The sequence below is a fragment of the Pongo abelii genome, chromosome 7, assembly GCF_028885655.2.
Source record: "Pongo abelii isolate AG06213 chromosome 7, NHGRI_mPonAbe1-v2.0_pri, whole genome shotgun sequence".
In the NCBI taxonomy this organism is placed as follows: domain Eukaryota; kingdom Metazoa; phylum Chordata; class Mammalia; order Primates; family Hominidae; genus Pongo; species Pongo abelii.
The window spans coordinates 81,588,344-81,614,053 of NC_071992.2; the positions used below are offsets into that span (position 1 = coordinate 81,588,344).

The 25,710-nt window shown below is 42.4% G+C and overlaps 1 protein-coding gene and 1 non-coding gene across 5 annotated transcripts in view; one reads left to right on the forward strand and one right to left on the reverse strand.

Annotated features, from left to right (window-relative positions):
• The window catches only part of VXN (vexin), a 47,588-nt gene that overhangs the window by 5,552 nt on the left and 16,326 nt on the right, over positions 1-25,710 (forward strand). For 2 of the 4 annotated variants that reach the window (NM_001135379.3, NM_001133229.2), the window contains 2 exon segments: positions 16,639-17,120; positions 19,840-19,895. In NM_001135379.3, the coding sequence (NP_001128851.2) occupies positions 17,054-17,120; positions 19,840-19,895 (123 nt within the window). In that variant the 5' untranslated portion in view covers positions 16,639-17,053. 4 annotated transcript variants of the gene reach the window in all.
• LOC112134734 (U6 spliceosomal RNA) lies at positions 24,747-24,853 on the reverse strand. The gene has a single exon (XR_002916097.1). It is a non-coding gene; the product is annotated as a U6 spliceosomal RNA (small nuclear RNA).

A 25,710-nucleotide genomic window follows, 5' to 3' on the forward strand; every position in this document is an offset into this window, starting at 1 on the left:
TGTTGACTGAATGGCTAAGTGGAATGGCTGGCTTCTTGGACAGATCTAATGTTTGTCATACCTTATGTAAAAGATAATTATTTCTAGCAGAAAGTAGAAAGAGTTCCTTAAACCCAATCATCCACCTGCCTCCAGTTATCCTGATCAGTTTGCACAACTGTGCCAGGCAATAATAACTAAGAACTCTTAAATATAAAGAAAGAGACTGCCATATCATGGAATATCAAAAGAGAAAAGATGGCATGAACTGGTCATCCAGAAAGAACAGCAAACTGTTCACTCACAGCTCCATGAAATAGTCAAGTTCAGCTACAGCTGCTGCCCAGGGCAGCTGTGATCTCAATGTTCCTAAAACTCCCACCGTCTCACAAGACCTCCAACACCAAGCTCACCTCCCCTTCTTCCCACAGGGCAGAGACTCCAGGAGATGTTGTGGAGGGATGCTCTCCCCTCCCACTTATGACCTTCTTCTTTTCTGGCTCCTCATAGGCCTCCATTTACCCCTCTTCCTGTTTTTCCATTCTGCTATGCTATTACCGCTGGGATTTACTCAGTCCCTGCTATGAACTGCATGTCTGTGTCATCCAAAAAATCATATGTTGAAGCCCCAACCCTTAATGTGATGGTATTAGGAAGTGGGGCCTTTGGGGGGTGATTAGTTTTAGATGAGGTTATGAAGGTGGGGCCCCCATGGCGGGATTAGTGCCCTTACAATGGAGTTAAGGGACCAGAGCACTCTGTCTCTACCACATGAACACACAGTAAGAAGTTGGCTGCCTGCCAACAGGGAAGAGAGCCTTCACCAGGAACTGAATCATCTGGGAGCTTAGTTTTGGAATTCCCAGCCTCCAAAACTGTAAGAAATGGATAGTAAACAACCCAGGTTATGGGTTATAGCAGTCCAAGCTAACTAAGACAGTCCCAAAGAGGAAAAAGAGAAATATGAGTTAACATTGATTCAATGTAGATTACACAAGTTCTATTCTAAGCACTTTACATATTTTTCAATGTTGTCATTTCAACAACCTTATGAGTTATTATCACACCTTCCTCTTCACCCCAAACACACAGACACACTCGCATGCCCCTTGATTCAGGCCCTCCACTTCTCACCTGGATTACTGCAATTGGCTTCCTAACGTTTTCACTGCTTCCTTTTTTTTTTTTTGAGACGGAGTTTCTCTCTTGTTGCTCAGGCTGGAGTGTAATGGCGTGATCTCGGCTCACCGCAACCTCTGCCTCCCAGGTTCAAGTGATTCTCCTGCCTCAGCCTCCCAAGCAGCTGGGATTACAGGCATGTGCCACCACGCCTGGCTAATTTTGTATTTTTTTTAGTAGAGACGGGGTTTCTCCATGTTGACCAGGCTGGTCTCGAACTCCTAACCTCAGGTGATCCGCCCACCTCGGCCTCCCAAAGTGTTAGGATTACAGGCATGAGCCACCGTGCCCGGCCTGCTGCTTCCACTTCTTAACCCCTTGCAATCCGTTCTCCACCCTGCATCCAGGAGGGTTTTGATAAAAGATAAATTGTCTGACCATAGCTTTTCCTTACTGAAAAATCCTTCAGTGGCTTCTCATTGACTTCAAGAGAAGGTACATGGCCCCATCAGACAGGCAGGGCCAGCATAGTTTAGCCTCTTCCCCCATTTTCAGCCTCCTGTCTCCCCAGCTACATATGCCCTCAGGAACCATCTCAGGCCTCCACAGCTTTGTTCAGGCTCTTACCTGTGCCTGAAATAACCTTCTAAATCTCATGGCAAACTCCTGCCCATTCTTCACTCCTTAGCCCTGTCACCTCTTCACCACCCTTCTCTCCAGGGAAGTCAAGGAACCCTAATTTGAGGTCTCCTCTGAGCTCTCAGAACATCCTCTGCAGGCCTCCATTTACCACTCCGTGCTGTAAACACATCTTACAAGCATTTGTGTTTTTGTCTATCTCCCCATCTAATCTATTAAGAGGGGGAGACTGTCTTAATCATCTCAGATCCTTATCATCTAGCATAATAGCTGCCATATACAGCAGTACATTAAGTATTTGCAGAATAGAATGAAAAAGAGAGCAACACGACCAGTCTTTTTTTTTTTTCTTACAGATAACCTGATTTTTCATTGGCTAAAGTCTCTAACTTTTTTGAGGAAATAAATGTGAAGCCTGCATGCCCCAGATACTCAGCTATAACCAATGAATGATGACACCAGGTCTCTTGCCTGTTACATCCTGATATAAAACCAATCTGGCAAAAAGAAAAAAGCGTCCAAGGTCCACTTTTCAAAGTCATGGTCAGGCCAGGTACAGGGGCTCAAGCCTGTAATCCCAGTACTTTGGGAGGTCAAGGCAGGAGGATGCCTTGAGGCCAGGAGTTCAAGATCAGCCTGGGAAATGTAGTGAGACCCCGTCTCTACAAAAAAATTTAAAAATTAGCTAGACATGGTGGCACATACCTGTAGTCCCAGTTACTTAGGGAGCCCAGGCGGGAGTATTGCTTAAGCCTGGGAGGTTGAGGCTGCGGTGAGCCATAATTGTGCCACTACTCTTCGGCCTGCGTAACAGAGCGAGACCCTGTCTTAAATAAATAAATAAATAAATAAATAAATAAATAAAAATTTACAGTCCATAGTTCATTGAGAATGTTGGGAGGGCAGCCTGGGGGATCCACAGAACTGAGGAACCTCCTTTTACAAATCAGTATACAGAGAACCCACTAGCTAAACCAAAGAGGAACAACTTTATAAGAACAGACAGCTATTTATCCACACAAAAGAAAATCTTCCTACCAGTAGTAACGCTATTAACATCTCAGCAGCTTTTCCATTATGAATCTGACATTTCCTCCTTCTTCAAAGCCTAGTTTGAGTGCTTGTGATTTTTTTGAAATGAGATAATAAAGCCATCAACACACAATAAAAGCTATGCGCTATCTATAATCAGGGGTCTCCAGAGTATATTTTATGTTAAAGAAAATATTGAATTACTAGGCCTTTCCTTTTAAATCCCTTAAAGCCTTCAGCTTTAGAATGAAAGACTCAAACTCTTCTCTGGGATCTTAATTTTTATGTGGCTTCTTATTACTTTTTTATCCCTTCTAAAACTCTAAATCCCTTCAACATAGCTTTGGCCCCTTCCACAGCTGAACTGGCAGCAGGCTGATCTTTTTATTGGTGGGTAATGGATTTAGTCTGATTGCTGACACGGGAACAATGAGAGGATAAACAATTCCATTTGTGGCCATGAAATTTCCCATCTGTTGAGCGTGTTCAGGACTGCAGAGCGCTGGGCAGAGACAGATGAATGAGCCCGCCACGCCTGATGTTAATGACATCCGTCATACAAGCTGAACATGTGGCTTCATAAATCAAGAGCTAATAGCAACTCTGGTTGCTCCTGTCATTAACAAGCCATCCGTTTAAATACATAAGAGTTTGCCATAACATTCAGCCTAGAGACCTGACTTGCAATCCTGATATCACCAAAAAACCAGAAGTAGTAAAGAAAGCCAAAAAAGCATAAGTAAAAAAAAATATATATATATATGTTCAGATCCACACTAAAATACTTACAGATGTAATCATACGATGTCTGGAATTGGTTACAAAATAAAATAGGATGAGGGAGTGGGTGGACAGATAGATGAAAAGGCTTGGGTAGTGTGTAGGGTAGGGTGCGTGAGTAAGGCACTCAAAGCCATCACAGCAAGGAACCATGTTGCTTCCAAACATCCTGCTCACCAGTAAACCAGAGACTGGAAAAACACGCTAGGCAAAAAACCATCAAAATCAGGAGTGAGGCCAAGCATGGTGGCTCACACCTATAATTCCAGCATTTTGGGAGGCTGAGGCAGGCAGATCACTTGAGGTCAGGAGTTCAAGACCAGCCTGGCCAATATGGAGAAACCCCATCTCTACTAAAAATACAAAAATTTGCCAGGTGTGGTGGCACATGCCTGTAGTCTCAGCCACTCAGGAAGCTGAGGCAGGACAATTGCTTGAACCTGGGAGGCAGAGGTTGCAGTGAGCCAACATGGCGCCACTGCACTCCGGCCTGAGTGAAGGAGTGAGACTCCATCTCAAAAAAAAAAAAAAAAATTCAGGACTGAAATACAACATTAATGTGGGTGATTCAGCTCAAGAAGAGCAATTGTATGATGGCTATGATGAAGAGTACGATTGTCCCATTTTAGATAAAGAGTAGTTGATGAGTTAGATAACCAAATGACAGAATGTAGAGTTATTGTTTATTACCATGTTGGTGACTTCTTCCCTGAACACTGGCTTCATATATTATAGTTTTTGTGCTGAGAACAAATACCAATGTACTATATGAAAGACTTGAAGCAAGGGGTTATACTGAGAAGAAACTAATAGACAATACTCATTGTAAGATTTTTCAAGTTCTTTATTAATAAGTCACAGCATCCTGCAAGGAAGAAATTGTGCATCAGCTGCCAAGCAATAAACCATAAGAGCTAGAAAATAATATAGATCAGATACTGAAATGGATTGAGCAATGGACCAAAGATCCTAACTCTTGACTTATAAGACTAGCCACTTTACAATCACTCTTGTTGATATCTCTTTGCTGACATCATAGAAATTGTTCAAGAATAAGTAACACTTTATTAAAATCATGTTGCAGGGCTAACCAGTAGATAGTATAAAGGTGGTCCCAGCTACTCAGGAGGCTGAGGTGAGAGGATCTCTTGTGCCCAGGAGGTGGAGGCTGCAGGGAGCCAAGATCACACCACTGCACTCTAGCCTGGGTGACAAAGTGAGACCCCCATCTCAAAAATAAATAAATAAATAAATCTAAAGACAAAAGTTTTTTTTAAGTTTGGCGGTGAGTTGATAATTGTTAAAGTTCAGTGATAAGTAACTGAGGGTTCATTGTACTATATGCTCCACTTTTCACCTTTGTATATATTCACAATGATTCACAATGAAAAGTAAAGCATAAAAGATAACATTCAAAGATAACTGGAAAATGGTAGCTTCTTTTTTTTTTTTTTTTTTTTTTTGAGACAGGGGCTTGTTCTGTCACCCAGGCTGGAGTGCAGTGGCGTGATCTCAGCTCACTGCAGCCTTGATCTCCTGGGCTCAGGCAATCCTCCCACCTCAGCCTCTTGAGTAGCTGGGACTACCTACAGGTGCCTGCCACCACATCTGGCTAATTTTTGTATTTTTTGTAGAGACAGAGTTTCACCATGTTGCCCAGGCTGGTCTTGAACTCCTAGGTCTAAGCAATCCACCTGCCTTGGCCTCTCGAAGTGCTGGGATTACAGGTGTGAACCATTGTGTCCAGCCTATTGTTTAGCATAAGCATTTTTGCCTAATTTTATCTTTTTTTCAAAGAAAATGAAAAAAATGCTTATATAACAGTTCAAACATTTAATGCTTGTTTCAAAAAAATGCATTATTAAATTTCACCCATTTCTTTGAACTTTTAAAGTGTGAATACAATACCACTTTAAGTTAGATATGTATGGCTGGGCATGGTAGCTCATACCTGCAATCCTAGCACTTTGGGAAACCAAGGCTGCAGGATCCCTTGAGACCAAGAGTTCAAAACCAGCCTGGGCAACATAGCAAGACCCCCATTTCTACAAAAAATAAGATAAAAAAATTAGTCAGGCATGGTGGCACATGCCTGTGGTCTCAGCTACTTGGGAGGCTGAGGTGGGAGAATCCCTTGAGCCCAGGAGTTTGAGGTTGCAGTGAGCTGTGATCATCCCACTGCACTCAGCATGGATGACAGAGCAAGAGTTGCTCAGTGATGATGATGATGATAATAATAATAATAATAATAACAATAAGTTAGCCATGTGTCTGGGACTGTATTTCTATGGAATATGCTGCTCTGGAAGTTCAGCATGAGCTAGGAAAGAGTAAGGGTTGCAAGCCACCTTGAAGGAACTCAGAGGCTGTGCTGGCCCCTGGAGTCAGCAGAAAAGGGACAAGAGTCACTTAGCATCCCCCCTTGACTATCTAGGGGCCATCTCAAACTTCCTGGGTACAAAACTGAGCACCTGATCTGTAATGGATGCCGTAGTCACTACCCAGATTCTCTGGAACCAAGGCACCCTTTCCCCAGCTGCTGAGAGTGTTGGTGACTGACAACCCAACCCCACTCCATAGCTTGATTTCCATGGAGGAGAGCCACCTTGCCTGAGGTCTAACCCTTCCCAGAACTGCCTCCACTCAGCGACAGTCAGTTAGAAGGTCAAGTATGAGACCTGGCTGACTTGCCCCACTGGAGTAATTCTGAAGGGCCTGCCCAACTTCAGAGTTGCCCCAAGGGGTTGGTTAAGTCCCTTGTTTGGACCAAGTGGCTACCCAGCAACTTCCTCCACCACATCCTTCTTGTTCCGCTTCTCTCTCAAGTATTGATCACAAGAGCACTGGTCAGCAATCCTCCTGCATGCTCATTTCATCTGGGTTTGCTTCCTGTGAACTAAACCTGCAACGTGATCTTCCTCCCAAATCTTTTCCTCTTTCCATTTTCCGCTGGTGCCATCTTTACCCCTGTCTTTCTCTCACACCCATAGCCTAGTACGGGTCAGAAATCCTGTTGGTTCTACCTTCAAATTATATCCATAATTTGACCAGTTTTCAGGGCCCCTTTGCCATTGCCCCCGATCTGTGCCTCCATCCTCTCTCACTTTGGGTGTTGTGGTGGCCCCCCCAGCTACTCTCCCTGCTTCAGCCTTGCTGCCCTTGAGTCCCTTTCAACACAGTAATCAAAACAGAGGTCTCGAGTCAGGTCATGTTGCAGCTCTGCCCAAAGCCAAGTCACTCAGAGTAATGACTAAATCCTTACTAACCCAGCATGCCTGGGATAATCCTAGTTTATATCTGTTGTCCCAGCATAATTTTAACAGTGACCATTTAGCCCCATTTGGATTACAAATTATGTGGTCACCCTACCTCCTGCTACCTCTTGGAAATCACCTCCTACTACCATCCCCATCCCCACTCACTCCATTCCAGTGACTCCAGAATAGTCCTCAAAAAGACAGAAAAATCCCTGCCTCCAGGCTTTTGTGCCAGCTGTTTCCTTGCCTGAGATGCGCTTCCCCAAGATACCTGCAGCTCCCTCACGCCAAGAAGGAGCAGAATTAAAACTTACTTGTTAGGCTCTGCAATGACTGAGACAATCAGACACAGCCTGAACTTAATAATCCTTTAAAAAAAAATAGCATTTATGTGCCAAGCACTATGCTATGAGTCTTTCATTCACTATTTTTTTTTTTTTTGAGACCGAGTCTTGCTCTGTTGCCCAGGCTGGAGTGCAGTGGCGCGATCTGCGCTCACTGCCAGCTCTGCCTCCCGGGTTCATGCCATTCTCCTGCCTCAGCCTTTTGTTTGTTTGTTTATTTTTTGTTTGTTTGTTTTTTTGAGACGAAATCTCTCTCTGTCACCCAGGCTGGAGTGCAGTGGTGCGATCTCGACTCACTGCAAGCTCCGCCTCTGGGGTTCACGCCATTCTCCTGCCTCAGCCTCCCGAGTAGCTGGGACTGCAGGCGCCCACCACCACGCCTGGCTAATTTTTTTGTATTTTTAGTAGAGACAGGGTTTCACCGTGTCAGCCAGGATGGTCTCGATCTCCTGACCTCGTGATCTGCCCGCCTCGGCCTCCCAAAGTCCTGGGATTACAGGCATGAGCCACCACGCCCCGCCCAAGATCACCTTTTTAATTAGGTTTATTTTCCAGGCCACCCCATTTAAAACTTCAAGTATCCATGCCAACCCCTCATATTCTCTCCTCCTTGCTTTATTTTTTCTCCTTTTTTTTTTTTTTTTTTTACCCTTATCACTCTCTAATACGCTTTATATTCTACTTACTTATCTTGTTTATCACCTGTCTCCCTCAAGATAAAGGCCAGGGATGCTGCTACACATCCTAAAATGCACAGGACAGACCTCACAGCAAAGAATTAGCCAGGCACAGTGGCTCACTCTGTTTTCCTGGCATTTTGGGAGGCCGAGGCGGGCAGATCACACTTGAGCCCATGAGTTCGAGACCAGCCTGGGCAGCATGGTGAAACTCCATCTCTACAAAAAACACAAAAATTAACCAGTGAGTCATGATCGTGCCACTGCACTCCAGCCTGGGTGACAGAGTGAGACTCTGTCTCAAAAAAATAAAATTAAAATAAGTTGCTTAAGGAATTATTTGGCCCCAAATGCTGATAGTGCTGCAACTGAGAAATCCTGCCTTAGGCCAATCACTAAGCTTTTCTTGGCCTCACTTTTCCCATCTGTAAAATAGTGATACTACTACTGGGCCTAGTCATAGGACTATGCGAATTAAATAAAATAGTGAAAGAAGCCAGGCGCGGTGGCTCACACCTGTAATCCCAGCACTTTGGGAGGCCGAGGCAGGCAAATCACGAGGTCAGGAGATCGAAACCATCCTGGCTAACACGGTGAAACCCTGTCTCTACTAAAAATACAAAAAATTAGCCGGGCGTGGTGGTGGGCACCTGTAGTCCCAGCTATCCAGGAGGCTGAGGCAGGAGAATGGCATGAACCCGAGAGGCAGAGCTGGCAGTGAGCGGAGATTGTGCCACTGCACTCCAGCCTGGGCAACAGAGCAAGACTCCGTCTCAAAAAAAAAAAAAAAATAGTGAATGAAAGACTCATAGCATAGTGCTTGGCACATAAATGCTATTTTTTTTAAAGGATTATTAAGTTCAGGCTGTGTCTAATTGTCTCAGTCATTGCAGAGCCTAACAAGTAAGTTTTAATTCTGCTCCTTCTCAAGCCTTGGACGCATCTTCTAACACATGAGCATCCCTGGTTGTAGAAGAATGAGGCAGGTTCATAACCAGAGCCAGAAAACTCACTGCAATAGGCTTGCCTGATTTAGCAAATAAAAATACAGGATGCTCAGTTAGATTTGAATCTCTGTTAGTAAAAAAATAATTTTTAGTATAAATATGCCTCATGCAGTATTTGGGACATACTTATAATTTTTTAAACCTATTTTCTATTTATTGTAAAGTCAAATTTAACTGGATATCCTGTATTTTTTCTAACAACCTGACATACCAAGCACCTGCTTTCTGATTAAAGGAGTTCTCTTCACAGACAAAGAACATCACTTTGCATAAATTAAAGATTGAAACCACCTCTCTTTCCCTCAGAGGAACTGAAAGGAGAATGTTATACTTGCTAAAATTACAAATAGATCTCCAGTTTCACAAAATAAGCCACTGAAGATTACACAACAGAGGCTTCTCAGAGGCCCACAGCCTGGTGCCCCCCTAATCTGCCAAAACTGGTACTCTGAGATGGTGGAGAGCCCAGGTTTTGGAGTCATGACTGACCTGGGTTAGAGACTCACTTTCGTAAAACCATGATAGGAGCACCTTGCAGGGTTGTTGTAGGGCTCATGTATAAAGTGCCTGGTACATAGCAAGTGTTCGACAGTAACATCATCAGCATCTTGTCTGGGTTTGACCCCTGTGAGGTGATGATGAACATTGTACAGCATGAGCCAGGAGGCCATACATAGGCCACCACTCATGTTGAGAGCTGCCACCCCTCTGCTCAGCCACTGAATCAGCACCCTATGGGTGCTTTTAAAGCCACATACTTCTGGGAGCCACTCCAAGATTTTGGAATTAGAAAGAATGAGGCTGGGATCCAGGCTTGTGAATGTTTATCAAGATGCTCCATTCACCAGTGGTAAGGGTAAGCATCCCCTAAAGAGCTTGTTCAAACAGACACTGGGCCCTATCCCACAGTTCCTGATTTGGCAGACAGGATGGGGCCAAGAACTCACATGTCTAACAAGTTCCCAGGTGATGCTGATGCTGCTCTCTGGGGACAATTTGAGAATTACTGTGCCACATCCAAGACTCTCAACCCTAGCATTCTTTTTTTTTTTTTTTTTTTGAGACAGAGTCTTGCTATGTTGCCCAGGCTGGAGTGCCATGGTGTGATCACAGCTCACTGCAGCCTCAACCTCCCGCAACCCTAGCATATTTTAACCACCAAAGGTGTTTTTAAATACCTGTGCCTGGGCCCTTAGTAATTGGATTTAAATAGTCTAGGGAAGGATCTGAGCTGCTTATAATTCTAATGTATCCTGGTCAGGAACTTCTGCTCTCCTTAAGGCAATTCTGCTCTAACTCAACAGTGTGCCCAGGACCAGCCACACTCCATCCCAGACCTTCAGAACCAGAATCTGCATTTTGACAAGATCCCCCCGTGATTCGCACCCATGCTAGAGTCTGAGCGCTGCTTAGGTTTCAGCCTAAAGGTAGTTTCCTCAGACAGGGCTTTTTTTTTTTTTTGTCTCACTCTGTCGCCCAGGCTGGAGTGCAGTGGCATGATATTGGCTGACTGCAACCTCCACCTCCTGAGTCCAAGGGATTCTCATGCCTCAGCCTCCCGAGTAGCTGGGATCACAGGCACGCACCCAGCTAATTTTCCTATTTTTAGTAGAGACAGGGTTTTGCCATGTTGGCCAGGCTGGTCTCGAACTCCTGACTTCAAGTGATCCACCCACCTCAGCCTCCCAAAGTGCTGGGATTACAGGCATGAGCAACTGCACCCAGCCCAGACAGGGCTTCTTCTAGTGCTTTTGGTGGGCTAGATCTTCAGAGCTCTCAGGCTGGAGAAGGAAACACAGCCACTCACTGGTCAAGCAAGTGGCAAACATTTTACAGAGAATCCTGGAAAGAAAGAGTCTCCCACTGTGGCCAGGCATGGTAGCTCACACCTGTAATCCCAGCACTTTGGGAGGCCAAGGTGGGAGGATCACTTGAGGCCAGGAGTTCAAGCCTAGCCTGGGTAACATAGCAGGACCCTGTTTCTACCAAAAAAAAAAAAAATTTTTTTTTTTTTTTTAATCAGCCAAGTATGGCGTCATGTGCCTGTGGCTCCAGCTTCCAGCTGAGGCAGGAGAATCACTTGTGTACAGGAGTTCAAGGCTGCAGTGAGCTGTTACCAAACCACTGTACTCCAGCCTAGGCAACAGAACAAGACCTGTCTCTAAAAATAAAAATTTTAAAAATTTAAAAAAAATAAAGTCTTCCATTGACATCAATTGACTGTCCTTTCCGTAAATGTAGAAGCCAAATGTAAATGTAAAAACAGCAGTAAGTGAGAACTGGTGTGCAGTCAGCATGGAACCCTCAGCAGTGAGTTCCCTGGACCTGGGAAAAGAGGAACCCAGATCAGAACAGAGTTGACCTTAAGCTTAGCCTCATCCTGGACAGGAGCTGTCACCAGCGCTCACAGGTGTAGCATATACTTACTGCTGCATATGGGTTACACTGTTTGCATTCCAAAATGAGGCCTCAGCCATCCACCTCTCCACGAACTGCAAAGCACCTGGGCTAGGAGGACCCTAACTGTCAAATACGATCAAGATTCTGGGCTCTGAGCACAAAAGCCAAACAAGATCATTTCAGCAAAAAATTAACACTGATAATATCAAGTATTGCCAAGGGTGTGAGGAATAAGCCCCTCGTGGCCTATTACTGAAAGTGTCAACAGATGAAGAAATTTTGGAAGGCAATTTGGAAAAAAACAAAAACCCTCAAAATTTAAAACATGCATATGCTATGACCTGCATTTCTGCAGCTAGTAATGTAGCCTATAAAAATATTAGAAGACATGTATAAAGATACATCACAAGGATGTACTTTGCTGCATTGTGTCTAATTTTAAATAATGGAAGTAAGCCATGGATCTATCAAGAAGAGTGGATAAATTTCTATAACACAGTGGTCTCCTACATATCTGCTAAAAGAACTATAAATGTCCACACACGTGTGTGTGCATAGTGTGACTCCATTTCTATTGTTTAAAAATCTCATTCATGTATATGTAAATACATGTGTGACTAAGCATGAAAAATACCTGCAAAAAAACCTCCAATCTGTAAACAATGATTGCTTTTAGGAAGTGATACTAGGTTGGGGGAAGTGGGTTTCACTTTTTCTGTATACTCCTGTATAATTTTTGAGTTTGTTATAATAAGTGTGTACTATTTTTACTATTTAAAAAATATTTCAAACAGGTAAAAATGATCTCTTGAGAACTGTTTCTCTTTTTTTTCTTTTCTTTTCTTTTTTTTTTTTTTTTTGTTGTTGTTGTTGCTGAGGCTGGAGGGCAGTGGCACAATCACTTTATGCTCTGTCTCAATCCCCATTGCAGCCTTGACCTCCCAGGCTCAAGCGATTCTCCCATCTCAGCCTCCCAAGTAGCTGGGACCACAGGCATGTGCCACCATGCTCAGCTAATTTTTGTATTTTTAGTACAAACAAAGTTTTGCAGTGTTGCCCAGCTGGTCTCGAACTCCTGGGTTCAAGTGATCCACCCACTTCAGCCTCCTAAAGTGTTGGGATTACAGGTGTGAGCCACTGCAACCTGCCAAGAACTGTTTTGCTCTGGACATGCTTCTTCACATTAACCATTTACCTATGTGTTTCAGGCTCAATAACTGTGATTGATTAAATTTGGGTTTTCTTAGCTAACACCTAATCCAGTCTGGATCCCTTGGGATTAAGTCCAAGTAATCCCGATTGGCTTTTGGGTTTCCCTGAGTGTTCTTAATTTCAGTTTAGCATCATGTCCTTGAAACGTTCTGTCTTTTAGGCCCTGCTCTTTAATATTGGTTCTATTAAGCATGTGGTTAACCAAAACCCTAGATACCTTTTTATTAATTTGCTGCTAAAGCATGTCACCCCCATTCTGTACCAAATCAATTATTTGTGTTAATGTAAAGATAGATGACTACATTTAGTTTTGTTCAATTTCATCTTGTAGATGTTGGTACAACAGTCCAGTCTGTTAAAAAATTTTAGATCTCCACTTCTATTGCAGTAGGTACTCGTCTAAACTTTACATTATCTAAAAATGTATCACTGCAGAGATCATAAAATTTATAGACAGCAGGCACAAAGAAGACTTTTAGATGCTATCCTTTTTATTTATTGTTATTATTGTCTTAGAGACAGTGTTTCACTCTGTGTCCCAGGCTGGAGTCCAGTGGCACAATCATATAATAGCTCACTGCAGCCTCGAACTCATGAGCTCAAGGGATCCTCCCACCTCAGCCTCCCAAAGTGTTGAGATTACAGGTATGTGCCACTACACCCAGCTAATCTTTATTTTATATTATTTTATTTCATTTCATTTTATTTTATTTTATTTTGTAGAGAGGTCTTGATGTGTTGCCCAGGCTGGTCTCAAACTCTTGGCCTCAAGCGATCCTCCCACCTCAGCCTCCCAAAGTGCTGGGGTAACAGATGTGAGCCACCACACCCAGCCCTCCTTTTTAGTTGAAAATGACCAAAACCTAAGTACACTTAAGCCAACAGGAACTTTATCAGATGGAGACTGAGCTATCTCACTATCTCACTGACTCCAAGATAGGCATGGCGTTGGCCTGAGAGAGGCAAGGCGGGAGACATGCAATCCTCCCTCCCTCCTGAGCTGGGCCTCTTTATTCTCTATCTCAATCCCCAACACCCCTTCTCACTCTCCCAACACTCCCTTCACCCCCAGTCCACCCTCCCGTCCCACTGACCCTTACTGGCATGTGTACATGACCACAGACCCACCAAGTGTGGACCATGGTAAAAGCACTTGTGCCCGCTCCCACCTAAAACTCTTTACACTGGATGTGCATTCAGGCCCCAGGCCTCTGCCAGACCACCAGTTTCACTTGTTTATACTGACTTCCCTTCAATTTTACCCCCTGGGCCCTGAGAAACATCCCAGATATCCAGAGTTTACACCTTTCCTCTGGCCCCAGACCAAAGCCCAATTTCTGTTTCCACAAGGCAGTAGTTTGGGTTAGATGTCCACCGTGGTCCGGCAAAGGTGACAAGAGGACAAGTTCAAGGAGAATAAACATGGCTTCTCAGAGCCATCCTCTGTGACTGGGTGCAATTCTCAAAGAAAGAGGTATATAATGTTGACGCCTACCTGATGAGTAAATGCCTCAATTTGTTTACTATAGAGATACCAATGGATGCCAACTCCAAGTCTAAGATATATGGATCAGGTCCACCCAAGTTCAAAGTAATGGAAGGCTTTGCAGTGGGAAAGTTGTCAGAATCAAAATGGGGTCACTTATGTCAGCCTTAACAAAATAGAGCCAAGAGGTCATGGAGGTAGGGGGAGGCTCTCAGGCATGATTTGCCTGATAAAAGGAACTTATCACAGGAAATGTTATCAAACAATAGTCTGCTACATGAGTCACACAAAGACAGCTAGCGGCTTGCACAAGAACACTTGCCTGACACACTGTCTCCACTAAAGAACTGACAACAACTCCTGTCATAAACCCTTGTAACCAATGTTCTGTTTGTTTCAAAACAATCTATATGTACTCTTTTGCCTTTAAAACTTCCCCTTACCTCAGCCTCCCTGGATGTGCCTATGATTCGTCATAGCATCTGTGTCCTGCAATTCCCAATTAAACTACATATTTTTAGAGAGCTTCTCTCTGTTATTTGGGTTGACAGGAGATAAAGAATAGAGTACAATTTAGTGGTTAAGTACTTTTTCTTTTTGAGATGGGGTCTGGCTCTGCCGCCCAGGCTGGAGTGCTGTGGTGCAATCTTGGCTCTTTGCAACCTCTGCCTCCTGGGCTCAAGGAGTCCTCCCACCCCAGCCTCCCAAGTAGCTGGGACCACAGGCACACACCACCACGCCCGGCTAATTTTTTGTATTTTTGGTAGAGATGGGGTTTCGCCATGTGGCCCAGGCTGCTCTCAAACTCCTGAGCTCAAGTGATCCTCCTGCCCTGGCCTCCCAAAGTATTGGGATTACAGGCGTGAGCCACTGCGCCTGGCCCGGTTAAATACATTTGACTTTGGAGTCAAACTAGGGATTAAATCCTAATTCTACCACAAACTAGATATTTTCATCTCACAAGAGTTACTCAGTGGCTTTATGCCTCAGTTTTCTCACCTATAAGATGGCAAATATAATAGCTGGTCTCATTGGGTAGTTGTAGATATTAAATGAAATTATATATCAGGCTACCTAACTTATAGCAAGCATTTAATAAGTGGCAACTTTCATTATTATTATTTCATCACCATCAGTATTAGTATGAAGAAATGAAGCTGTAACAGTGTAATAAAATGCAGTGGGTTTGGCATGATACATATGTTTCAACCATAACCTTATTTGTGCGTATATATATAGAGAATATATAAAATACAGGGCATACATAGGATATCATATGCATATGATATCGTATATCTAGCTGCCCTGAGATTTTGTTTTCACCTGTGTCTGTAGCAATGGCTTGCTGTCACTTCCATTGGTGTACTGGACTGTTGGTACTGAATTAAATGAAACAGGGAGTATTTAGCTGCTCTCCCCTTCCCCCTATGGATTGTTTCTCAGTGATTGATGTTTATTCTTGTGCCTCTTTCCCCCCTCCAAAAAATCAAATACCATCAAAACCGAGAGTCCATCAGACCCCAGAGACGTGAGGATAAACCGTAGTAAGGCAGCATGTGACTGTCCTTCCCCTCCTGCCTAAGATGCCACGTTAAGGAAACAGTCAAGCGCAATTTCACTCACCCTTGGAAGGAGTCACGGTGGTGAAAACTTCTATGTTCTCGTCACTGCAGCTGTAAATCTGATGCATCATTTCAGCCTCTCTTTCTGAAGTGCCTGGGAACTGGAGGCCTCTGTCTCTGGACCCCTAGTTGAGAGGCATCCTAATCCAGTCTGGCTCAGGGATCATTATACATATATCACATATACGATATCATATATATACAGATGATATATATGATATCATATAAACACAGATGATATATATGATATCATATAAACACATGATATATATGATACATATACACATGATATATATGATATAATATACTCATGATATATATATTATATACACATGAGATATATGATATATATACACATGATATATATGATATAATATACTCATGATATATATGATATTATATACACATGAGATATATGATATCTCATATATACACATGATATATATATGATATATGGAACAGTATATAACCTGTAACCTGTATATGTAGCATAATAGGATTTATAAGATAATAAATATATAGGATAAATATATTAGGATATATAGGGTAATACAAATATATATAGGGTAATACAAACATATACATATGCTATGTATACATATATACAAATATATATGATATATATACACATACACAAATATATAAGATATATATACACATACATATATACATATGATATACACACATATATAATAAATATGATATATGGGACAGTATATAACCTGTAACCTGTATATGTAGCATAATAGGGTTTATATAATATATTATGATATACAGGGTAATACAAATATAACTTTCTATAATTTGCTCCTTGAACATGGGGCACTGCCTGTTGCCATGTCTCTGTGAGCACCTAAGGGTTATACGCAGAGGTACCAAACACAGGACCCTTGAGAAATGTCAGCCTTGTCATGTAATGGAATGAGGGGAAAACACTCTGGAGAAACAGTCCTTTTGTTTAAAATAGAAACTTCTAAGAGAGCCAAGTTAGCACATGACAAATTACTGAATATCCCGTTCTCCTGGAGGGGAGAAAAAAAAAAAAAAAAAAAGCCCCTACATTTCTGAAATGAGAAAGGGAATTGCTGGTACCAAAATTCACGTTTCCTTTTTGGTGGAAATTCTCCAGCCAAGCTTGGCGCTAACGGAGTAGGCGATTTCACTTCATCGTCACCTCACAAAAGGCTTCCAAATTCACTGCGGCAGACACCGCAAAATAAAAATGTTAAATGCATCCTAGCTGGGAGGGGATTGAAACCTCCAGGCTCAATCAAAGGTTTGCAATAATAGGATTCATTTAAAAAAAAAAAAAAAAGGACAGATGGGTTTAGAAAATGTTGCAGTGAAGACTGGAACGAGATGAGCTCATAGCACCAGCCTGTCTTTTGTGGACCCGCACAATGATCCCTGAGCCAGACTGGATTAGGATGCCTCTCGACTAGGGGTCCAGAGACAGAGGCCTCCAGTTCCCAGGCACCTCGGGAAGAGAGGCTGAAATGATGCATCAGATTTACAGCTGCAGTGACGAGAACATAGAAGTTTTCACCACCGTGATTCCTTCCAAGGGTGAGTGAAATTGCCCTTGACTGTTTCCTTAACGTGGCATCTTAGGCAGGAGGGGAAGGACAGTCACATGCTGCCTTACTACGGTTTATCCTCACGTCTCTGGGGTCTGATGGACTCTCGGTTTTGATGGTATTTGATTTTTTGGAGGGGGGAAAGAGGCACAAGGATAAACATCTATCACTAAGAAACAATCCATCAAGGGGAAGGCTAGAGCAGCTAAATACTCTCTGTCTCATTTAATTCAGTACCAACAGTCCAGTACACCAATGGAAGTGACAGCAAGCCATTGCTACAGACACAGGTGAAAACAAAATCCCAGGGTAGCTAGATAGAGACTTTCATTTTTTCCAGTGAGCAAGTGGGTTCTGAAAAGAGAACAGCTGGCTTAAAAGTATGATTTCTAACTGTGCCATGCAAAGTGCGGAGAAATACTCCCGGTGGCTGGTTGAAGTCCAGTGAAGCAGTCAAAGAGCGCCCTGACCCTGGGCTGGCTTCTCCACAGAACCCAGGGCCACCTTGCAAACTTAACGTGGAACTAATGCTGCCAGAGAATGCGACACGAGAATCTTGACTTTATAAGCTCTTGTGGTCCTCAGAGAACGATGTTAAGGGCTTTATGTGAGGGTTCTGATGACTCCAAGTGTCTGGTTCCTGGTCAGTCCCCTCACCCCCTCCTAAGCATGGCCCCCTCTCCTGCTGCCTCTGCTCTCTGCCTGCGCTCCTGTCTTGCCCCCTCCCATCCACCTCCATGACTCAGGCTTAGCCCCTGGTCTCATTGTCAGCCTTGAATGAAGTAGGCTGGGTGTTTGCTGGTGTTGTGAGTCCACATTCAAACAATTCCTTTCTTCCCCTGTGTCAGCCGCTGACAGGGCCATTGCACAGCGGGGGAGGGAGAGATTCCGTTTGGCCACAAAGAGACAGCCTGCAGGACATAAATTAAGCTTTAGACATTTACTGCCAGATCCAGAGAGAGGGAAAAGAGCTGGGAGTCTGCTGCCCACGTGCAGGAGTTGGAATTCCCTCTGGAAACTCTGAAAGTCCAAGTTGACCCTCGGAATCAGCAGTTTCGCTTTTGGGTGGAACTCCTGTTACCCCTGGATGTTCACGGTGGCATTGATTCTAAGAGGGCACAACTGAAAATAACCTGAGTGTCTATGGAGAGGGGAATGGTTAAAATGTGGTGCTGTCATGCTGTGGAATACTATACAATGTCAACAGGAATAAACTAGATGTATCCGTATGAACACAGGTAGATCTAAGCATAATGCTGAGTGCCAAACAAGCAGGCTGAAAAATTATATATGTAAGATAGCATTTCTGTAAATTTGAAAATATAAACCAATACTATATATTGTTTATGGCTATGTATCTAGAGAAAAATACAAAAACATAGACCAGAAAGATACAGATAAAATTAGTGATCTCAGTAGTCTTGGGAAGGTAGGGAAGGAGAATTAGGGAAGGGTAGAAAGAGAACCAAAACATTGCCTCTGATTTTGTATTTCTTGTATATGAGAAGAAAACAAAGTAGAAGGAAACGTGAAAATGTTACATGTGTTTATTTTCTGTCATTTATTTCCATTCACAAAATTTTTAAAGGAAGAAAAAGTCAAAACGAAGTGGTTAAAGTACTGCTGCCACTTCTGCACTGTGTGACCTTGGGCAAGCTACTTAACCTCTCTGGGCCTGAGTTTCCATTGCTGTAAATGGGAGAAACAACTTATCTTCCAGGATCATATGGGGAATAAATAAGTAAATATATAAAGCATCTAGAACAGTAGCTGGCATGTAGTAAGCACCATTAAATACATCACTTACAAAGTGATTTCCAATTTTATTTTGTATTTAGAATAATCAACATGATCAGTCAAAGATAAATATTTAATCTTATCTTTTTTTCCTTCCCATTTTCATTCATGGCCACCTCCTTGTGGTACAAGAGTAGCTACCTTGTGAAGCTGCTGTAAAATCTTTTCCCAACCAAGTAACATTTTTAATGGTTAATTTCTTTAAGCTTTTTTATAATTGTGGTAAAATATGCATAACAAAATGTACCATTTTAAAAACTATTTTTAAGTGTACACGTCAGTGGCATTAAGTCTATTCACATTGTTGTGCAACCATCACCCCCATCCATCCTAGCACTTCTTCATTATCCCAAACTAAAACTCTGAATCCATTGAACACTAACTCATTCCCCGACTCTTCCAGCCACCAGTAACCACCATTCTACTTTCTGTCTCTACAAATTTGTTTTTTTGTCCTTTTGTTTGTTTGTTTTTCTGTCTCTATAAATTTGACTACTCTAGGAACCCCATATTAAGAGGAATTGTAGACTATGTGACCTTTTGTGTCTGGCTTATTTCACTTAGTACCATGTTTTCAAGGTTCATCCATGTGTAGCATGTATCAGAATTCCATTCCTTTTCAAGGCTGAGTAATATTCCATCACATACAGACACCATATTTTGTTTATTCATTCATCTGTTGGTGGACATTTGGGTTGTTCCTAAACTTCAGCTCTTATGAGTAATGCAGCTATGAACTTTGTACTCAAGCCAAGTAACATCTTCAATCGCAATGATCCTGTCTCTTTTTCCCATCCCCTCCTCTATGCCCCTGCCTTGCCACAGATTCAGACCTTCTCAGTGTTGTTACTGTAGCTACGTCAGCCTCACTGGTGTTGTCTAAAACCATTTCTTTCTCTCTGTCTTTGCAGTATCCAGTCCAGCCAGAAGAAGAGCCAAAAGCTCTCAACACCTCTTGACCAAGAATGTAAGGAAACTTTAGTTTTGATGTTCTTTGGTTGACTTTCATTTAAAAAGCAATGTCAGGCTTCTTCTTCACTCTCCCTCCCCAGCTCTCAGTGGCCAGGAGGGTTTCAATGTTCCGTGTGGTGGGTGCTGCACTCTCTGTTCTCCAATTAACCAAAATAATTGACAAATGTCAACCAGACACCAAGTGACCCTGAACTGGACCCCTTATTCTGCCATGTTCTCCAGGCACAGAGAGTAAGCCTTGTTTTATGCACACATTTTTTTTTCTTGTTTAAACAGAGTCCATGATGTGGATATAGCATTCCTGATCTAGGTGTTTTCCTATTGTTGGCATTTGTAATGTTCCATTTTTTTACTATTATTAATAGCACAGCAATGAATGTATTTATATAAAATACTTTTTTTTTTTTTTGAGATGGAGTCTCTCTCTGTCGCCAGGCGGGAGTGCAATGGCACAATCTCTGCTCACTGCAACCTCCGCCTCCAGGGTTCAAGGGATTCCCCTGTCTCAGCCTCCCAAGTAGCTGGGACTACAGGCGCATGCCAGCACGCTTGGCTAATTTTTTGTATTTTAGTAGAGACGGGGTTTCACCATGTTGGCTAGGATGGTCTCGATCTCCTGACCTCATGATCCATCTGCCTTGGCCTCCTAAAATGCTGGGATTACAGGCATGAGCCACTGCACCTGGCCAAAATACTATTCTTTTGGATTAATTCCTCAGAGCATAGGCCTCAAAGTAGAATAAACAGGTAAAAGGATAAGAACAATTTCATCCATCCATCCACTCCTTCATCAAATATTTGCATTCCTACTGTGTGTGACAAACATTGTGCTAGATGTAGAGAATTGTGATTTGCTCAAACTAGTTCTTTTTACAGTTTTGTCACATACTGTCAGGAATTCTGAACAATTTGGGGGCTTCCAGTAATGCTTGTCCATTTACCACCAACATCACCAGCACTGGCTTTCCTCTTTTTGTATTATGTTTTGCTGCATTAACATGCATATGCATTACTCTAAAATTAGCTTACATGTCTTTAGAGCCTAATAATGCTGTGCAATTCCCATTTTATATACAAATTTCTTTACATAAAACTGTCAATACATCTTTGCACTTTGAATTGCAAAAAAGTTGAAACTGAATTGTCTCCTCTTGGTTGTACTGGAGTTTCTATTTCTATGACAATTTTTCATAGGATAGCATTTTAATTTTTGAAGTATCTCAATTTTCAAAAGTCTATTCTCCATTAAAAATTTTTTTCGACTGGGCACTATGGCTTACACCTATAATCCCAGCACTTTGGGAGGTTGAAGCAGGACGTTAGTTAGAGCCCGAGAATTCGAGGCCAGCCTGGGCAACATGAGACCCCGACTCTACAAAAAAGTCAAAAAATTAGCCAGGCGGCCAGGCACAGTGGCTCACACCTGTAATCCTAGCACTTTGGGAAACTGAGGTGGGCAGATCACCCGAGGTCAGGAGTTCAAGATCAGCCTGGCCAACATGGAGAAACCCCATCTCTACTAAAAATACAAAAATTAGTTGGGCATGGTGGTGCATACCTGTAATCCCAGCTACTCAGGAGGCTGAGGCAAGAGAATCGCTTGAACCTGAGAGGCAGAGGTTGCAGTGAGCCAAGATCACGCCACTGCATTCCAGCCTGGGCAACAGAGCAAGACTCTGTCTCAAAAAAAAAAAAAAAAAAAAAAATTAGCCAGGCATGGTGCTATGCTCCTGTTGTCCTAGCTACTTGGGAGGCTGAAGTGGAAGGATCATGTGAGCCAGGGAGTTCGAGGCTACAGTGAGCCATGGTCATGCTACTGTACTCCAGCCTGGGCAAACAGTGAGACCCTGCCTCAAATAAAAAAAAAATTAATGTCCTTTGAATGAGATGGAGTTTTACTAGTCGTTGTTTGTATATAACATGTACAAATACTATACATGTAAATGTATACATGTATATAAATGTATTACCTTTTTATTTCCAAAAGCAGTATATGCTATATAAAATTTTATACAATACAGTAGTCCCCCCCTCTTATCTGCAGGAAATATGTTCCAAAACCTCAAGCGGATGCCTGAAACCATGGATAGTACTGAACCCTGTATCACTATGTCCTTTAAATCTAATAACCAGGATGGCTACTAAGTGACTAACAGGTGGGGGTTGTCCACAGAATGGAGACCCTGGACAAAGGGATGATTCATGCCCCAGGAGGGGCCATGCAGATTGGTGTGAGATTTCATCTCGCTGCTCAGAATGGTGCAAAATTTAAAACGTATGAAATATTTCTGGAATTTTCCAGTTAATATTTTCAGACTCTACTTGACCAAGGGTAACTGAAACCATAGATGAAAGGGGACTACTGTATACTATCAGCAAATCCTGAGAAGCTGCAGAAGAGAGGGGTTAGGTATGTAGACTTCAGAGTCAAATGGCCTGGGTTTAAATCCCAGTTCTATCCATTTCTAGCTATGTGACCTTGAGCAAGTTGCTTAGCTATTGTGGAACTCAACTTCCTTAGCATTAAAATTAGGATAATAAGAGAACATATCTCAAGAACCATGGGAAGGAGCAAATGATTTTTTTTCTTCTGCAACAAAAGGCACATTGTTTTTTAATTTTTTTCTCTTTTTTTTTGGCGAATGATTTAATGCATATAAAACGTTTAGTCCAGAGCCTGACACATATAAGCATTCAATAAGTATTGGGTTTTTTTTTTCTGGGGGGGGACAGGGTCTCACTCTGTCACCCAGACTGGAGTGCAGTGGCGTGGTCTCGGCTCACCACAGTCTCGATCCCCTGGGCTCAAGTGATCCTCCCTTCTTAGCCTCCCAAGTATCTGGGACTACAGGCACGAGCCACCACACCCAGCTAATTTTTGTACTTTTAGTAGAGACAGGGTTTCACTATGTCACCCAGGCTAGTCTCAAACTCTTGGACTCAAGTGATCCACCTGCCCCTGCCTCCTCCCAAAGTGCTGGAATTTACAGGTGTGAGCCACGGTGCCCAGCCAGTTTTGTTTTTTGTTTGTTTGTTTGTTTGAGACAGAGTCTCACTCTGTCGCCCAGGCTGGAGTGCAGTGGCACCATGTCGGCTCACTGCAACCTCCATCTCCTGGGTTCAAGCAATTCTTCTGCCTCAGCCTCTCGAGTAGCTGGGATTACAGGCACCCACCACCATGCCCAGCTATTTTTTAAAATATTTTTAGTAGAGACGGAGTTTCACCATGTTGGCCAGGCTGGTCTCGAACTCCTGACTTCAGGTGATCCGCCCACCTCAGCCTCTCAAAGTGCTGGGATTACAGGCGTGAGCCACGGCTCCCGGCCCAGGTTTTTTTGTTTTTTTTTTTTAAGTGAAAAATTTCCATATATTAACCTATATTATGCTTTATTGTCTGATAATGTACTGCTTTGCAATTTGCTTTTTTCTCTTAATAAATCTTGAATACCTTTCTATGCCAATTCATCTGTATAGCTCTACCTTATTCTTCTTTTATATACACAAACATTTTTAATCTTTATTTATTATTATTATTAATATTATTATTATTATTATTTTTGATAGGGTTTTGTCATGTTGCCCAGGCTGGTGTTGAACTCTTGGGCTCAAGCAAACCTACTGTCTCAGCCTCCCAAAGTGCTGAGATTACAGGCCTGAGCCACTGTACCTGGCCTACTTCATTCTTTATAGCGGCTGTATAATACAACATTGTATGAATGCTCTATATTTTTTTTACCCAAACCAAACCTGAAGTTTTCTAGATTCATTATTTAACCAAATTATCAATAAATAGGGTTCCCCATTTTTTCTATTAAACAATGCCACAACAAATTCTTGAACATATTTTTATGTTCTTAAATGAGTCTGAGGATAAATTCATAGATGTGAAAATCCTAGGCCAAAGGAGATAAACATTGAAACAATTTTATAGCCACTGACAAATTCCTAGCAATTACATTTTAAAATACCTTTTCCAGAACAGCTGAGCCTATACTGTGTGGCATCAGTGTTGTTAGTCTTTGACAATCAGGTAAATATATCCTGTTTAATTTTTACTTCTGTAATTATTGATGTGATTCTTCATCTTTTCATAGATGTATTGATCATTTGAACATTTTTTTTCCTACGGTTTCTTACTCATGTCTTTTGCCTATATTTCTCTCAGTTAAATGCCTTTTTTTAATTTTAGATTTAGGGGGTATGTGTGCAGGTTTTTTACATGAGTATATTGCATGATGCTGAGGTTTGGGCTTCTAATTATAGCATCACCTAAGTAGTGAACATAATACCCAATAGTTAGTGTTTCCACCCTTTCCCTCTTCCCTTCCTCCTCCTTTTCGGAGTTCCCAGTGTCTATTAGTCCCATCTTTGTGTCTGCCTGTACCCAATATTTAGCTCCCACTTATAAGTGAGAGCATGTAGTATATAGTTTTCAGTTTCTGTTCTGTGTTATTTTGCTTAGGATAATATCTTCCAGCTGCATTGCATCCATGTTGATGCAAAGGACACGATTTTTTTTTTTTTTTTTTTTTTTGAGACAGAGCCTCACTTCATTGCCCAGGCTGGAGTGCAATGGCGTGATCTCAGCTCACTGCAACCTCCGCCTCCTAGGTTCAAAAGATTCTCCTGCCTCAGCCTCTGAGTAGCTAGGACTACAGGTGCCCGCCATCTTACCCGGCTAATTTTTTTGTATTTTTAGTAGAGACGGGGTTTCACCATGTTGGTCTGGCTGGTCCCAAACTCCTGACCTCAAATGATCTGCCCGCCTCGACCTCCCAAAGTGCTGGTATTACAGGTGTAAGCCACCACACCCAGCCAATTTTGTTCTTTTTTATGGCCGTGTAGTAAAAATACAGAATACTTCATGAATTTGCGTGTTACCCTTGCACAGTGGCCATGCTAATCTTCTCTGTATCATTTCAATTTTAGTGTATGTGTTGCTGAAGCGAGCACTGTATGCCTTTTTCGAGAACCTTTTGTATGTTAAGAAAGAGAAGGGTTTTTAATGGATGGAAAATTTGATTGTAGGGCAACTGATTCTGATCCTTCTCATGGTCCCTGAAAACTCAATCTCAAAGTCTAGAAGGAAAATGCTCCCAACTTTCAAGGAGCAATGGGTGAGGTGTTCTCAAAAATGGAAAGAGAAGGGGTTGTCTGTGGGTAATTTGGAGTTTAAGAAAGTTTCACCACAGATCTTTCAGTCTTTTGGTCAAGAAGTTTGGCTCTTGTCTTCCCATATTCAGTCTTCCTCCAGGTGGACAGCACAGGAGTGCTCTCTGGCCTTTTGCACTTTCCTCTGAATTTCTAATTTCCCCTAACAGTTTAGCTTAGCCCAGCCTCTGCTTGTAAAACTCAGCCCCAGCCACACAGACCATTCAAATTAGAAGAGAGGCAAGGTCTCTTAGTCCACCTCCTACTTTTGCAGATGGGAAAAGTGAGTCCCAAAAAGGAAAGAATTGTCTCTGGTCTCTTGTGTCCCCAACCAACTGACCCTTGGCTTCCCTTTGAGTCTTTGTCTTCTCCAACTTGGTGATCTAAAAGCAATTGTGATTGATTATCTTGGTGAGGAAAATAATTCTTATTTTGCAACTGTACCCATATTTACAACTTCCTATGTCCTCAAATTTGCATTTGTATCTCTTCTTATCCCTTAGACTACCATGTGAATGGATGTCAGGTTGCTTCTTCTCAAATACGTCTTTCCTCCCCGAGCAATCCTTAATGTCAGCTTTCCTTCCTCTCTGACTCCTCTTGAATTGTATTTCTTCCAAATTCAAGGCAAAGCCTCACACTGTTCCTTCTCTAGACGG